The sequence below is a fragment of the Plectropomus leopardus genome, chromosome 7, assembly GCF_026936395.1.
Source record: "Plectropomus leopardus strain MGB_pleo_1.0 chromosome 7, ASM2693639v1, whole genome shotgun sequence".
NCBI lineage: Eukaryota > Metazoa > Chordata > Actinopteri > Perciformes > Serranidae > Plectropomus > Plectropomus leopardus.
Genome location: NC_142182.1, coordinates 26,088,219 through 26,104,635, shown reverse-complemented (window position 1 = coordinate 26,104,635; position 16,417 = coordinate 26,088,219). Strand labels below are relative to the sequence as shown.

Genomic DNA, 16,417 nt, shown 5'->3' with positions numbered 1-16,417 from the left:
TCACGTGCTTGCCTGTTCTGAGGTTCAATTCCATTGATTTTTATCTCCCAAATGATGAAATCTTAAAATCTACCCATTATTACAAATTGCCTAGTGTCAGTGCTGTTTCAGATTGTGTTTAATAAATTACAAACTTTTTCCACATCATGCATATGAAATCAATAGAAATATTCCATAAATAAAAATTTAGTGTTAAAGGTCAAAAGTGTTTTTATTTTTTTTTACATGTAGAAGCCCAATTTTGCAGTTAATGCCAGCTCTTTCCAACTATATTTCAGACGTGTTGGAAACACTGACTTAAAATTGTAATAAGACATGCATTTTTAGCATTTTCTGCAATCTCAGTCATTATGATTTGCTCTGTCAGCTGATGTTGTGTGTTAAAATGTACCATGATGTAACTGTCTGTCCCTCTTCCAGCTAACTGCCAAGAACATCCAGTGCATGCGAACCCTGTTGAATCTGGCTCACTGCCATGGGGCCGTGCTGGGCACCTCCTGGCAGCTTGTACTGGCTACGCTGCAGGTACTACCACCACCTGGTACCACACCGTTGCACACAACCACACACACGTATGCACACACTCTTTTCTAATGAGATGAGGCAAAATAGGCAGTCCACATTCTCTCTCTCTCTCTCACACACACACACACACACTCCACACACACACACACACAGATGTACACCTCATCCTCTAAAAAGGCTAAATGACATTTGCGTTTGCACTGCATATTAGGAAATAAATTAACTGCCAAGAATAACTTTTGTTTAAAATGTGTTACTTTACCTGTGTTGGTGATTTTTATGTGTGCATTGTAGCACTTAAAGAAATAGACAAGAGACAATTTAGTTTGAATTTAATGATTTTTGTTTTATTTCTTATTATTTAAGGTGAAAACTTCATCAGTGTAAACAGTATGACCTTGTTAGTTGATGTAGATGTAGTTTTCTCTCTTTTCAATCCTCCTTCAGCTTTCATTTTTCTCTCCCAGCACTTAGTATGGATCTTGGGGTTGAAGCCAGGGGTGGGCGGTGCCCTGAAGCCTGGCCGAGCTGTGGAGGGACCTAGTACAGTGAGTGTTTTTTTTTTGTTTTTTTTTTTAGAAGCTGTATGGTGACCGTGCATTGCACTGTATGTGTTCACCTTATTGTTAAAGACGATAAGCTAAAGGGCTGCGGCTGTATCTTTAACCTAAACAGGTGCTGACCACAGCTGTGATGACAGACCTGCCCGTCATCTCCAATATCCTGTCCAGACTTTTTGAGAGCTCCCAGTAAGGAACGGTTAACCATCTGTGATAATGCCCACTCACTATACAAACTCCAATTACTGATACCTGTGCAAATGTTTTTTTTTTCTAAGAAATATACTTATTGTTAATTAGACTACATTTTCTGCTCAGAACTAATAATAATCATATGGGTAGAAATAGTCTTGTTTGCAAAAGAGTTTTAAACATAATGAATGATAAAATATCATGCCTTTTTTCCTAGTGGTCCAGTAATTATTGGACAGACCTGAAGAATAGCATTTATTCTATCTATATATACAGCTACATGTGGGATAAATAAGGTTCCTGTTGAAAATCTGAGGTCTTAACAATCAAAATTATTCTTGCAATGCCAAAATAGGCACATATAATATGCATAATGTGTTTTTTTATTTGTAGGTACCTGGATGATGTGTCTCTGCATCACCTGATCAATGCTCTCTGTTCCCTCTCTCTGGAAGCCATGGAAATGGCTTATGGAAACAACAAGGTAAGAATTTTTGTATTTTAGCACTTGGAAACTTGGTTCAAAGACATTTTGGTTTAATGAAATTTTGCAGGAAGTGGATGTTGTCTTTCTTTTCTGTTAGATGGATATAATCTTACCTGTGTATGGTTTTTGTTTTCTTGTCTGGGTTTCAGGAGCCCTCTCTGTTTGCTGTGGCCAAGCTGCTGGAGACTGGCCTTGTTAACATGGACCGCATAGAAATCCTGTGGAGACCCCTGACAGGCCACTTATTGGAGGTAATGTCTATTTAGAGTTACATCCCACATGGTGCAGATAGAGAGCTCTGCTCTTTCTCACACACACATTCCATTCAAACTCTGTTAAGGATGAAAATTTCAGTTCAGAAATGTGGTATAATTTTGTCAACCAAGGTCAGACAGCAATATCCTTACAGTCACTCAAGAAGAGTAATTAATTTTACAACATACACTTTCATCACACTTTATTTCACGTTGTACAATAAGCTCACGAGGAATTTGACCTGTTTGGCATTTCTCTTTAGCTCCAGTTTCTCCAAATTTGAATACAGTGTTCGTCACTTTTTCCAGTGCTGCTTATGATCTCATTGAAGATGTCATTGAAAAATTTAGAACCAAACTCTATAATAACAATAATAATAATAATGGAGACTTAAGCCTAAAAGAATGTCAAAATTGCCCCCTTCAGCCCTTTGGTTACTTCACCCAGTACCAAGGCTTTAATAATGCCATTTTTCCATGGCGTCTGGTCCGCACATGCAGTGTGGTTTAGACATGAAGGAAAAAAACGGTTGAACAAGCGAAAGAAGGGTAGAAAGTTTTAAATTAGTATTACAGTTTTTGATGAAAACAGAGTGAATGATGCACAATAGGTTGTAGTGTAGGTGAGATTCTTATTCTCCTTCTTCCTCTTTGCTTTTGCATGTTGGTTAAACTTCCAAAGCTGAAGCATGTTCTGCTTTTAACATCTTTTGTAGTTTAGATGGTTGTGGCACATTCTTTATCAGAATTGCCCTGTGTTTGAGTATACGCTCCACGGGACCATTTCAAATGTGTGATCTGAGGTTGCATATGCTGCTTTGTAAAGGGAAAGGTGGCAGTGTAGACACATGCAGTAGAAGAAATTTGGGTTTAAAGCACTTTGGATTAACTGCATTATTTGTAAAGTGCCATATACTGTAGATAAGAGCTGAGTAAACGTGAGTTTATAATACACTTTGTGTAGTTGTCCAAATATCTCTAAAAGGATTCTCATTTTATAAATGTTTGAAGGTGTGTATTTAGAGGATTTCTTCATATTTTCTTTGTCTATCTCCCCTCTCTTTTTGCACTCGTGTCTGTTTTGCAGAAGGTAAGTTCAGATTCCCTCCTCTTTAATCATTGTCTTTCCCATTTCCTTCCTTTTTTTTCCCAGTCTGTTCTTTCTCCCTCTCCGTCTGGCATGAACATGTTGGAGTTGAGAGGTCGCTGTGTCTTAATGTGTCCACAGTGCATTTGCTCCGCTACCAGTGTTTGACCCTGCATTGTTGTGTGCAAGTTGCAATGTGAAGCTCTGATTTGTCACAGAAGAAGAATCTGAAGCTGCACCAGAATACTTTGATAAAATGCTGCTTATCTTTCTCTGCAGGCTTCAAATTCAAAATCAGTGCTTTTCTATGTTTAAGGAAATGTGACATGCCATTACCTTTATAATCTCTTTATTTACAGATGGACATTATGATAAATACTGAGAATTAAGGCCTTATGGAAGACAAATTATTAAATAGATACACATAGACCTTTTGGGTTCTGAAGGGGTACAGCTACAGTATCTGCCTAGCAGTTTCTCGTTATGTGCCTAAGCAATACAAAGTTTTCTCCTCTTAGAACTTTAACATCATAAAAGTAAAAAATTGAAAAACCTTGTAGACTCCAAGATGCTTAATTTGGACCACAAGTTTAACATTATTCTTAAAAGCAGAAAACAGGTTTTGTATCTCTTTCTCTGCTGAGCTTGGCCTCTTCATGTGTATCTATTCTAGCTTTCATGATTACACTGTCTGTCACAAAATATCTTGTGATCACAGGGGATCCTAGTCTTTATCACACAGGCTGTGGTTAATTTCACCTACTTGTTTCACACCCACCCACTGTAAAGACTGATGGGAAACACTGTTCTGAATAGCCTCTGCATCAGATCAGTTGTCATGCGCATGTGTCCGCATTTGTGTGTCTGTGTGATGTGTCTTGTAGGTCTGCCAGCACCCAAACTCCAGGATGAGGGAGTGGGGGGCCGAGGCTTTGACGGCGCTTATCAAGGCTGGCCTGGCTTACAAGCATGACCCTCCACTGTCTCAGAATCAGGTAGCTAACACTACATGTGACTGTGGTCAAGGCAGGAAAACAAAAATTCTCTCTGGGAAGTTGTACATATAAAACAATGTGAAGCTCAAACATGTCAAAAACATTTTCACCGTCTCCTCTTTGCTCGTAGCCCTCCGCTGTCATATGAAAATTCTAGGGACTCTGGAATATTTTACAAGATGGATATATTGTTTGTCTTCTTTGTGTTTCACTCCTTAATATTGTCTGTGTGCACGTAATGCTGACATTTGAGAAATCTCCTTCACTGTTGCAGCGTATGTCATGACAGATAAGACTGTGTGCCAAATGCTTAAAATGTAGAAAACAGAAATGTCACAGACACTTTCTCCCTGTCACTCACAAACACAGAGTCTGTGACCTTCACCTTAGTGAGAGAGATAAAGGGAATGGCACAGAGCTTATCTAAAACAGGGCAGAGGAGCTTTGTGGAGGTTAATAGAAACAGCACAAAGCCATACAAATGATGGCTGTCCTGTAGAAATGCACAATGCAGTCACTTCTTCAATGCCGTTGCAAGTAGTTGTATTGAAATAATGTAACCACCCAACTTCTCATGATATGCAATAGAAAATAGAAAGACATTTCAGTTAGACTCCCCTTTCTTCAGCCCTGGAAGTAAAAATAGGTGGTTAAGCTAGCCATGGAAGTAGTATCACTGGAGTTTTTTATTTTGTATCATGAATCCAAATAAATTTAGCAAAAATAAAAGTTTTTTTTTAAGTGCCCAAACTACTTAAATGAATTTTTTTTCTGAAAAAATACTACAAAGCCCCCAGTAGCTGCTTTATATTAAAATACATTTAGTCTGCTTTATGTTTTAACAACAAAACCATGCACAACACATTCTGCCACTGAACTTTGCATAAACCTAGCTGGGCGGGCAATCTGGACCTGCCTATCTTAATATGTGACGGCTCCACAGAATATAAGGCAGAGAGCATGATGCTGTCGGCAATCTTACACTCTGCTCGATATAGGACACAAAATTACCATAAAATGAAAAGCAAAAATGATCTGCCCTCACTTGGAAACGAGCTAACTCTTAAACCAAACTTCAATACGTAGACTGTGTAAAAAATAATGGACATAGCTGTGACGTTTGTGAACTACTGTTTTGAACCCTTGACCCGCTGTTGTATTTGGGTGAGAGGATGCCAATAGTCAATCACAAGGTAGCTACGAAAAGCACACCCTGCTTTATGGTCTATTTTTACTCCAAATAGGATCATAATTTACACTGACAACATCAGGCTGAATTGAAGAAGATTTTAAACTAGAGATTGACTATAAGTCATTAGGAAACTGTTAACAGAAATAATAAATCCACTGAGAAGCAGGATCATTTTCTCATTGACTTATTTACAATCAGACTTTTTTTTTGTGGAGTCGCCCCCTGCTGGCCATTAGAAAGACTGCAGGCTTGTGGTACTTTCACATTGGCTTCATTTTTCAGACCCATAGGCTACATCCACTACTTTCATACTGTCCTTGGGTGTGTGCAATAAGTAAGTCCGAGAGATTAAAAAAAAAAAGTAATCAGTGCACTAACATTTGTTGCATAAATTTTGTTTAAACTAATTTGAACAACCTTTTTATGGTCAGATTTCTTCAGCCATCTTTGGTAGACTGTAAATGCCTCCCCAAAATTGGAATTAATAAATGAGTTTTAAAAAACTGACTTTTAGATTAATGCACCACAACCAACTGTTCTAAGTGTTTCATGTAAAAATTATATATATATATATATATATATATATATATATATATATATATATATATATATATATATATATGTATATATATGCACTATGCAGTGTTGTAATAGCAATGTAAGACTTTAATCAGATAATTGTCCATCAGTGAGCAAATGTGGTTTTCTACCTCTTTTTGTCTCCAAGCGGCTGCAGCTTCTGTTGCTGAACCCCTTGAAGGAGTTGTCTAACGTGCTGCATGCAGACATCCGGCAGAAACAGCTGGAGAGTGTTTTGCAGATCCTCCAGAGCCAGGGGGACAGCCTGGGCCCCGGCTGGCCCCTTGTCTTGGGTGTCATAGGAGCCATCCGCAACGATCAAGGGTAAGAGCACGAGATTGGAGGAGGACACGGAAAAAGCAGGCAGAGTTTTCATTATGCTGAAATAGTTCTTGTTTTATCAAAATTGGAAATATTTTATCTGAGAGAGACATCCTGAATTTCTGTCGTAACAAAGATTATACAAACAAGTAAGTAAAAAAACTGAACTCAGCCATAGCATGCTGTGCGTCTTGTTTCCCTTCAGCGAGTCATTGATCCGAACAGCCTTCCAGTGCCTGCAGTTGGTGGTGACTGACTTCCTGCCCACCATGCCTTGCACGTGCCTCCAGATTGTAGTGGATGTAGCCGGCAGCTTCGGCTTGCAGAACCAGGAGCTCAACATTAGCCTAACCTCGATTGGCCTACTGGTGAGATAACAGATGTCCTGTGGTTTTTGTTTTTAAGTTTTATGTTCAGATGCACATACCTCAAAGTGGTTAATAATCTACTCTCGTGATGTAATGTAAAAATGCTCAGAAAACATTTAATGAAAGGGTTTAGAATAATATGATGTAACTGGTCAATTCCCAGGGGTGAATGTGTGTAACTATAAAGGTGAAGTGGGTTACGCTATCAGAGAATATGGTTATCTAAATGAAGAACGCAACAACATTAAACTTACTGCCTCATATATATTTTAGGAAATAAAACTCGTGTCTGAGGAAGTGACTGGTTGGACTCGTTTCTTTCCAGTAGTTTTAAAGCTGAAATGTAGTATGTATGATATGATTAGATAATTATTATATTGCATGATTCCTTGTATTATCTTATCTAATTTATTAGCACTCAGGCACTCCGCTGACATTTCATAGATACTTTGAACAGTATACAGGACATGCAAAGCCCGATATTGATCTGTGGTTTGCAGGATTATTTCTCTTGGAGTGTGGCAGCTCCAGCGAGATTACTTTATGGTAATAGGAGAGCTGAACTGCCAGAAGCATTTTACAAACCTTCCTCTCCAATTTATGCCCGCACTCTCTACCCCCACTTCCCCTTTTTAACCCACAGTGGAACATTTCGGACTACTTTTTCCAAAGAGGCGAAGCCATCACACAGGAGCTGGAGAGAGAGGAGGAGGCTCTGCAGAAGCAGGCCCAAGAGAAAGGAGAGACCCTGAACAGGCCATTCCACCCTGCTCCTCCCTTTGACTGCCTGTGGCTGTGCCTGTACGCCAAGCTGGGCGAGCTGTGTGTCGACCCAAGGCCTGCTGTGCGCAAAAGCGCTGGGCAGACGTTGTTCTCGACCATCGCTGCCCACGGGACCCTGCTGCAGCAGCCAACATGGCATATAGTCATCTGGAAGGTAGCATGCAAGAATTTTTGATTGTATTTTGTTTTAGTGAAAATGGGGGAGGCTGTTGTACATATTGCATGTACAGAATAATATAGATATAAATAGACTCTGAATAGGCTGACCTTGGAGCTCTATCTGCTGGCTGAAATATCTTGGTGTCACCACCAGGTGCTCTTCCACCTACTGGACTGCGTGAGGACGTCATCCACCACAGCCGACAAGGAGAAAATCGAGTCTGGCGGCGGGAACATCCTCATTCATCACTCACGTGATACAGCTGAAAAACAGTGGGCAGAGACGTGGGTGCTGACGCTAGCTGGGGTGGCACGCATTTTCAACACAAGGCGGTATCTCCTCCAGCAGTTAGGTGAGCCAGTTGTAATCTTCTCTGATACCTTAAGGGAGAGTTTAGATCCATAGTCAGTGTATTACATACTGTAGATGTCAGTTTGGAGGATCAGGCAGGACTACTGACATGGAAACTGAGCAATCCACTACTGCAGAAGTATTTTGGCCACCTAAAAAAACAATATCAGTTTAAGTGTACGCTACATTTAGATTATTTTCACTGCTATATGCTGCCTTCTGTCAACCCCTTTCAGACAGGAAACTGAGCCTGCACACTACATTGAGACAAATGGTTGACAAATGGAGACAAATGGTTATTTAACATCACAGAACAGAGAAACTGCTGGACTACCTCTGTTCGTTTGTGTTATTTTGTGACTTTTAAGTTTCAAAGGGTTTGCTTGGATTCACCAAAGTCACACAATAAACCAACCTAACTGATCAAAGCAGCTGTAGACCAGCAGTTCCTGTGCTCAGCAGACTAAAATTACTGTTTTTGTCAATGGAGTCTGGTGGTTTGGAGGAGAGCCAGAGAGAGATGGAGAACTAAAGCCGTTAATGGCTTCCCTGTCAGAAATGACTGTTTGTCGTAGGTAAGGTAAAGTGGTATAAATACTCTAAATATAGTGCACACTTAAACTGATGTTGATTTTTAAGTTGCTACAATATTTTTTACTATTGGCCTGCCCCATCTGCAGCAGAACATCGCTTAGCCTGTATCCGGCCTGCTTCTCCAAACTGGGAGCCACCATCATCTACTATAAGTAATACACTGACTGCGGATAAGTAATTCATGCAGAACCACTTAAAAAAATCTCTTATCTAATGCTGTTGTATGTTAAGGTAGAATATGACACAATGTTACAGTCTGCCACAGAATTACAATCTATAAAAATTGCCTTTCAAAATATATTCATAAGCCTGTGCTAAGTAAAGCAAAAGATCAGTGACAGCCCAGCTGTTTTTACTGCTATAGTACCACACATTAAGTCATGTTAAGCCCCATACGGACAGGATTAACATTCCAGCGAGATATGAATGATAAAACATGAGCTCCTCATTAACTGCACTCATCCGTCTGAACATTTTAGCCACTGCCAAATTACAAGAGGTGACTCATAATATACAACACATTACCAGCCTACTACACATTAAATCACTGAGAGGAACGCTGCTCTTCCTACATACAGCAGAGATAAAATGACTAACTGTTGCTGGCAAAATGATACCACCGTATGGGCCTCCAAGGATGATTGTATGTCATTGAAAAATGGCTCACTTTCATTTTAACTAAATTTATTAACAGGAAACTGTGTTTGCGTCTGATACACCTGCAGTCCTCGCCATTCATACTATGTGGCCTCTCTGAACTTCTTTTAGTTGCCTTTTGTTGGTTTGAAACGTCGCATATCAGTCAGCTGACACATGCTGATTATTGGCGGTCTCACACTCGCTTATCTTGGTGCTGTGAATCTGCAGGTGATTTCTTCGAGGCCTGGGAGGTCCTGCTGAACCACATTCAGTCAGCTGCTCTGAGCAAAAACAACGAGGTCTCTCTGGCTGCCCTCAAGAGCTTCCAGGAGATCCTACAGATTGTTACACCTGTTAAAGACTCGGACAAAGCAGGTGATGCGCTTGCCGCTATGGGCGTCCCCCCAGTGCTCATTGACCCCCTCTCAGCATCTGGTCCTGGCAGACCCCTAGTGCGTTCAGATTCACTTGTCGAGCGGCTGACACGATACAACGGTGCTGAGCTGCAGGCCCCTCCTCCAGGGGAGGAGTCCGCCTTAGAGGACTCTGCGTTGTGGTGGTCGGCTTGGAACACGTGGTATCGAACAGGAACGGACAGCACAAGACCACCTAGTGGCCCGACAGAGAAGTTCTCCTTCATCCCCAGCCAGCCCTTCCTCACAGCGTTGATCCAGATTTTTCCAGCACTCTACCAGCACATAAAAGCCAACTTCAGTATGGAGGATCTGAAGAAGCTGGGGGTCATCCTCCATGGGGCCGTGTCTGTGCCTATCAGCAGTGATGCCTCGCCCTTCATTCTCCCCTCCTACACTGAGGCAGTGCTCACCAGCCTGCAGGAAGCTGTGCTCGTCGCTCTGGATGTTTTGCAGAAGGTAGGAAAAGCAAAATGTGTTGATAGAAAACATATTTGTGGGTACCAAAGAGACTTTTAACTGTGTTATACATCAGTGGTTCCAACTGGTGGGTTGTGGTCCAAAGGTGGTACATGGTTTCATTCTGAAAGGACTGCAAGTAACATGAACGTGTCAAGTTTGTAAAAACACACTTAATTTTGAAGTACATAAAATGTTTAGTGTGGCGTTTCTTCTTATTCTTACATTATTTTTTTTATTTCTTTGTGTTCTTCGCAAACTGGTTGTTTACATTTTGGTCATTTATAATAGGTGGACCTTGAACTAAAAGCAAAGGAGAAATCTGGATCCTGTGACTTGGACCAGTTGGTAACTACAGTTATACATTATACAAAATAGCATTATGATAAGAGCCAAGTGGGGTGTACGTTCAATGAGGGGTCTAAGACACATACCATGTAACCACAGCGTTCCCTGGTTAGAATCTGGCAGGGAACCTTTGTTGCATGTCAAACTCCCTCTTTCACCAGATTACATTTCCATCTCTCTGCTTTACAGTCTTGGAAATTTTAAGTTTTTAAAAGATTCCAGAGCCAAGAATAAAAGATGGGAAACAAAGTTATCCCCATAGAAACTGCAGTGTTATGTGGGAGCAGCCCTGATGCTTTACCTTAGTGTTTATACTTTTTAAAGGTGCTATTGATAACATTAGCCAGGAGATGTCCAACAGTCCAAATATGTTTTTCAAATAAACAACAGAGAAAAACAGCAAATCCTCTAATTTGAGAAAGTGGAATCAACAAATGCAACTTGTAGCTGTCTTGTCAGCAATGCCTTTTCTTTGCTGGTGTTTTTATTGGACCGTTAAACAATATATTTGGACAAAACATTTCCTTGTATCTTTAATTGATACCTTGACTTGATGCAGCAACCTCAATCCTCTCTGGTATGAATACAATCTCTTTGTTTTGCAGACCTTTACTTTCCCTGTCAACCAAAAGTTATTTCTTCCCATTCTGTGTCAACTCAGTCCAGGAAACAATGTGTCAGTCTGCTAAATTATGCAACATGCAGTCCCGTGGTGGATGTCAGCAGTGTTTGTTCCTCCCTTTCCTCCCTGCTGCAGGCCATCTGTGTGGGCCCGGAGAACCTGCAGGTCATGTACCCAGCCATCTTTGAACAGCTGCTACTCTTCGTGGAGTTCTCCTGCAAGCCTCCTCAGTACGGCAGGATGGAAACCAAACACGTGGCCAATGCCAAATACAACCAGGTGGGGGGAAATGGAATTGACTGTTTACCTGCTTGGTTTTCATGTGCAGTTTGTGTCTTTTTCCAGTTTGTTTCATAAAAATGTTGGATGGTGTACACTGTTACTTGTTGCCCTTTTCTCTTCAGCTGTTGTGAACAAGATCATCACTCTTCTTTGATGTTCATAAAGCATCTACACTCCCTCCCTCCTTCAGTCTAGTCCTTATGAAGCCCCTATCATGGTCCTTCATGAGATTGACAGATACTTCTGGACCCCTATTACTAGCCCCAAGCCATTTCTTCCTTGTATTCCCTCTCATGCTCCATCCTGCTGGCCGCATGCCAGAGAACTGTTTTACTGCTTTTCGGTTCAATCACAGTTCAGATGTATTAAAAAAAAAAACACATTTTTTTTTGCTAGTGATCTTGAGTAAGATTACTTCATTTATAAAACCACAAACAATTCTCATTTCTCCTCAAGAACAGAGGAGTCTTTTCACAACATTGCTCTGATATCAGTGTGTTTGTTACTCACTCTTGTTGTCGCGGAAACCTACAAAATCCACCAGGTGCTGTGTCTTCAGGGGAAAGCTGAGAGTTGTCTCGATCAAACACTGTCCGTCTGGTACATTTATGCTAAGAAACGATAACGCTACACAATCCTGACTGCCAGTCTGTTGGTCCTGCATATGAGGTCCAGCCCTATGTGAATCTCAATCTGTTTAAACTCTTTAAGTGAGAGGGTCAAACACAATTCCCAGCCAGCCAAACAGATGTTATGGGGGGTCTTTATTGCCTTGTTGGATTTAATCCAATCAGATTGCCTAAAATGTCTTTGGTGCCAAGAGTTAGTGTTTTCCCCCCAAATCAGTCCTGGTTATTGAATCTCATTTAGCCAAGCAGCCACTGGAAATTTGATGCAGTTTGAAAACAGCAGTTTAATTGCGATCTTCTCTCATTCTGTTTCTTGGGACTACTCACTGGATAACCTTTTTAGATCCAGCTCTTTGCACCGGTGAGTTCCGTCATGTCCTTCAGCCCCCCCTCTATAGTTTTATTAAGCTGTGCTGAATGGTGACGACCTACCCTCTGCGGTAGATATCACGCCGCATGGTAGGCTCTCACGTCTCATCTGCGTCTCTTCACTCCATGCTCCCCCTCTCTGCCTGCCACTAACTGGTGGTTATGCCTCTGTGTGCACAGTCCCTGTGCCGTTCCATTTTCAGTTGATTTTGTCTTTTTGGTGATTTTGTTCATAAGCACACGTGTGGTTTGGTTTATATCTCTTAAAGACACACTTTGTAGCATCAAATCATTTGTTTTGCTGTAACATTTGGCTGTGGTACTCACATGAGCCTAACAAAACTTGTGGCTGACTAATAGTCACTGCACCTTTCAGATTAATTTGTGTGCTACTTGTTTACTTATACAAAGTGTGCCTTTAAAAACTGCTTTCAATGTGGCTCTGCCAAAACGTAGAGATTTTGCAGATTTGATTTACTCATAACCACTTCCATTTCTTTCTCTTGTTAAATCCTCTTTTCCTCACAGGCGGAATGGGTTGCCTTAAACTATGTGCCCTTTGCTGAGCGCTCCTTGGAGGTGGTGGTGGACCTGTACCATAAAACAGCGTGTCACAAAGCTGTCATCAATGAGAAAGTTCTGCAAAACATCATCAAGGTATTTTTTACCAGGACGGGATATTCATGGTCACAGGACTACTGGTAAAAGGTTGGAATTGACAAGTTTGTTTTTGAAGAATATACTTTTAAAAAACAAATAAAAGTAACAAAAATGTGATTGAACACAATGATTAGTGATGAAAAATTCTAACACATATCAAAGCACCTCTAAAGTTTGGTCCACATGCATTCTCTCAAATGGGGAGTAATGTGTCAATGCTTAGGTAGAGGCAGCATTGAGGCCTGTGTGTTTTTTGTTTTTATAACAGGAGCGCAATAAGAACAGTACGTTTTTGAACACAGTGTAGTGTGACATTTATCCATTTCAGGAATTTCACTTACTTCCTGTCAGCGCTACAGTAACGTTACCTTCACCTCTGATCATCTTGATCAAAATGCTTTTTCATCTTTGAATAAGACACTTTCAGTTAGCTTTGTAGATATTTACAATACTATTAACCATTCATGTTTGTATATAATGTTATTGTTGGTGTGGTGCCTGACCGAAGTAAATGTTAGGTAGCTTTCTTTTACACTCGGTGCTTTGGAGAGCAGCCAAAAATACATTGTCCTGCGAAAGCATGTTGAACGTCCTCATTAACTTGACAGGGCTTTTCATCATTTTAGTGGCTGGTAGGGCGACTGAACTGGCTAACCTCGCTATTAAAATGATCAAAAATGAACAGTAAACACTAATATATGCAAAGCTAAAGTAACTAACTTAAAGTTGAAAAAGCACTTTGATCACTAAGGTCAGAGGCAAAGCTAATGTTACTATAACATTAACGGAGTATTCAGACATGAAGTTCGTAAAACAGATTTACGTCACAATACACTGTGCAATTAGAGAGCTCTCGGCCCACTGGGCAGCAGTTAATGTTGAAACCTGCGCAGTGCAGTCATAAAATGTAGTGTGATGTTGTGCAAAGGTGCTGTGGTTTTAAGAGCATATTAACACAGAATCACACAGGGCAGGAAATTGTTGCCTCTCTGCTACCTGCAGGATAAAACCTTTAGGCAAGTTGAACTTATGTTGTATCCAATCAGTGATGTCATAACGGGTGCATTGGCTGACTAAGGTAGAGCACCAACAGGCATCGCAGCATTGATTCTCTCTCAAAGCTGCTATAATCAATAATTTTTTTATGGATTAAATTTCTACATGTATGTATGTATGTAGGCAGTATCGAGTACCCACAGGTATTGCAGGTTCTAAATCTCAGACACATACTAGATATGAAGTAGCCTACACAGTTTCTACAGTGTTCTAAAAATGAAGTGAGTGAACAATGATCCTTATTCAGTGTTTTAGCAGTAGTCATCTGCAAGGTTAACAACGAATGAGTGCAGAGTTCACTCAGCGAATACTGTGGGTGAGTTACTTTTCAAGAGGATGGATGTATAAAGACATCACAAGTCCAAGAGATGCCTTGTATGCAATGAGTGTGGTATATTTTGAAATAAGACATTTCTGTTTGCTCTCTGAGGAGTCTGTCAGTGTCTGCCAGCCTCTGGACAACTTTCACTTCACTTATCTCTCTGAAAGTTTTGATTTCAAGGCTTACATCTTAAATACTGCAGAAGTCAAGTGCAACCTGCATGTTCTGAATGCAGTCTATCAAATATTAAAGCATTTTATCGGTGAAAGTCATTGAAAGCCTTCATTTCTTAAAGCTGACACTTACCCTTTCACTTTATCCAGTTTCTGACACCTGGGTTTAACTGCTCTTTTCCCAGAGTCTGTTTATAATAAACCTCAAACTGAAGAGAGTTAATTTGCCAAGGAGCTATTATGAAGCTTCCCAATGGACAAAACCAAATCTGCCCCCCGCCCTTTTTTGTCTCCAAAACAAGAAGGCGATACTTGTAAAATCCCAACCTTGGGGAACCCAGCTGTGCACTGAAAAGAGGGCTTTGTTAAGAGGATGGTCTCTTACTTTCTCTGGTTTTGTTAAATGAATAGGACCACTCCAGGTGCAAAAAGTGTTTTCTGCTTTGATGTTGATTCTGTGAATTAAAGTCTCTCCAGATTTCAATACAAAAGAAGGTGAAAGGTTGGCAGGGTGCTGCAGTCCGTTTTTTTTTTCTATTTTTACCTTGAAGTCTTGAAGTGTTTCAGTCTCATGATGTATTGGTACTGATGTCTCTTCCTCTGTTTTCCGGTAACCTTCAAGACTTTAAGAATGCCCTTGGGTTTAAAGTATGCCTGTCCATCTGAGAGCACCTGGAAGCTCGCAGTATCGTCTCTGCTCAAGGTTCTGTCTATTGGACTGCCGGTGGCACGCCAGCATGCCTCATCCGGAAAGTTTGACACAATGTGGCCTGAGCTGGCCAATGCCTTCGAAGACTTTCTTTTTACCAAAAGGTACAGATTTAGATTTCAAGTGGAGTATGCATAATTTGGACGCCAAGTACCAAGCTCATTCTTTGTTTTTTTTTTCCTTTTATAGCACACCTCCAGATAACCTGTCTATCCAGGAATTTCAGAAAAATGAAGCAGTTGATGTAGAGGTAAAGACTTGTTCTTGCATCCAGTATGTTAAAAAGACTCTGTTTGGTATCTGACACCAGCATATTCTCTTCATTTTAGGTAGTCCAGTTGATCAGCACAGAGATTTTACCATTCGCCAATTTCATCCCCAAAGACTTTGTTGGCCAGATCATGACTATGCTCAATAGAGGTTCCATTCATTCACAGTCCCCCTCATTCACAGGTAAGATGCAACTTTAGCAGCTAAATTAATTTGACTTCGCTGTGTTGTTTGCATGTATCTCTGATAAGACAGCAGGGTGCTGGAATCATACTGAAACCATTAAATCACTGGTTTGTTGCAAAAGCTCTTCCTGTGGTTCATCACCAACAATCGCTCCTGTCAGACTCTTTATGTGTTGAGCAAGACAGTGAAGCCCAGTCTGTCCACTCATTGTAAATCACTCTGGAGAGCAGCGTCTGCAGAATGTTTAACATGTGAGAGTTTTGTTTTGACAGAGGCAGAGATCGATGTGCGGATGAGGGAGGAGTTTTCTAAGGTGTGTTTCGAGACACTGCTGCAGTTTTCCTTCAGCAACAAGGTGTCCACCCCACAGGAGGGCTACATCTCTCGTATGGCGCTCTCTGTGCTCCTCAAGAGATCCCAGGATGTTCTCCGACGCTACGTAGAGGATGAGAGGTTGAGCGGACGTTGCCCCCTGCCCAGGTACACCCCACTATACACCTCTGAATAAAAAATGGTGACCTTGCTTTGGCCAGAAACACCTTTTTTGCACGTCTTGTGACTGACGTCCACATCAGAAATTCAGCTCCAAACATTGGCGTTTGTTAGTGCCATCATGTTACCACTGAGACATTTAGCAGTGAAAACTAAAACCACCACTGCTTCAGCTATGCATCTGTCATTTTTCATTTTCTCTTTTCTAAACAACACAAAACCACTGTATTTTTCCAGTTTTAGACACTTGCATCACATTTTAGGCACAGGTATAACACTTCGTACTGCAGTGCATTTTTTTTTCTTTCTTAGATGCGAGGAAAATTAAATTATGTCCAGG

General features: G+C 40.8%; 1 protein-coding gene across 2 annotated transcripts in view; it reads left to right on the top strand.

Annotated features, from left to right (window-relative positions):
• mon2 (MON2 homolog, regulator of endosome-to-Golgi trafficking) overlaps window positions 1-16,417 on the top strand; it is a 43,930-nt gene that overhangs the window by 24,447 nt on the left and 3,066 nt on the right. Inside the window, exons 16-33 of one of the 2 annotated variants that reach the window (XM_042495673.2) lie at window positions 421-525; window positions 993-1,073; window positions 1,201-1,274; window positions 1,671-1,761; window positions 1,914-2,015; window positions 3,990-4,100; window positions 6,020-6,195; window positions 6,398-6,560; window positions 7,204-7,497; window positions 7,657-7,855; window positions 9,316-9,959; window positions 11,065-11,208; window positions 12,184-12,201; window positions 12,738-12,866; window positions 15,043-15,233; window positions 15,319-15,379; window positions 15,459-15,582; window positions 15,858-16,065. In XM_042495673.2, coding sequence (XP_042351607.2) covers window positions 421-525; window positions 993-1,073; window positions 1,201-1,274; window positions 1,671-1,761; window positions 1,914-2,015; window positions 3,990-4,100; window positions 6,020-6,195; window positions 6,398-6,560; window positions 7,204-7,497; window positions 7,657-7,855; window positions 9,316-9,959; window positions 11,065-11,208; window positions 12,184-12,201; window positions 12,738-12,866; window positions 15,043-15,233; window positions 15,319-15,379; window positions 15,459-15,582; window positions 15,858-16,065 — 2,915 coding nt within the window. The remainder of the gene's footprint in view (window positions 1-420; window positions 526-992; window positions 1,074-1,200; window positions 1,275-1,670; window positions 1,762-1,913; window positions 2,016-3,989; window positions 4,101-6,019; window positions 6,196-6,397; window positions 6,561-7,203; window positions 7,498-7,656; window positions 7,856-9,315; window positions 9,960-11,064; window positions 11,209-12,183; window positions 12,202-12,737; window positions 12,867-15,042; window positions 15,234-15,318; window positions 15,380-15,458; window positions 15,583-15,857; window positions 16,066-16,417) is intronic. The other variant, XM_042495675.2, reaches the window with a different exon arrangement.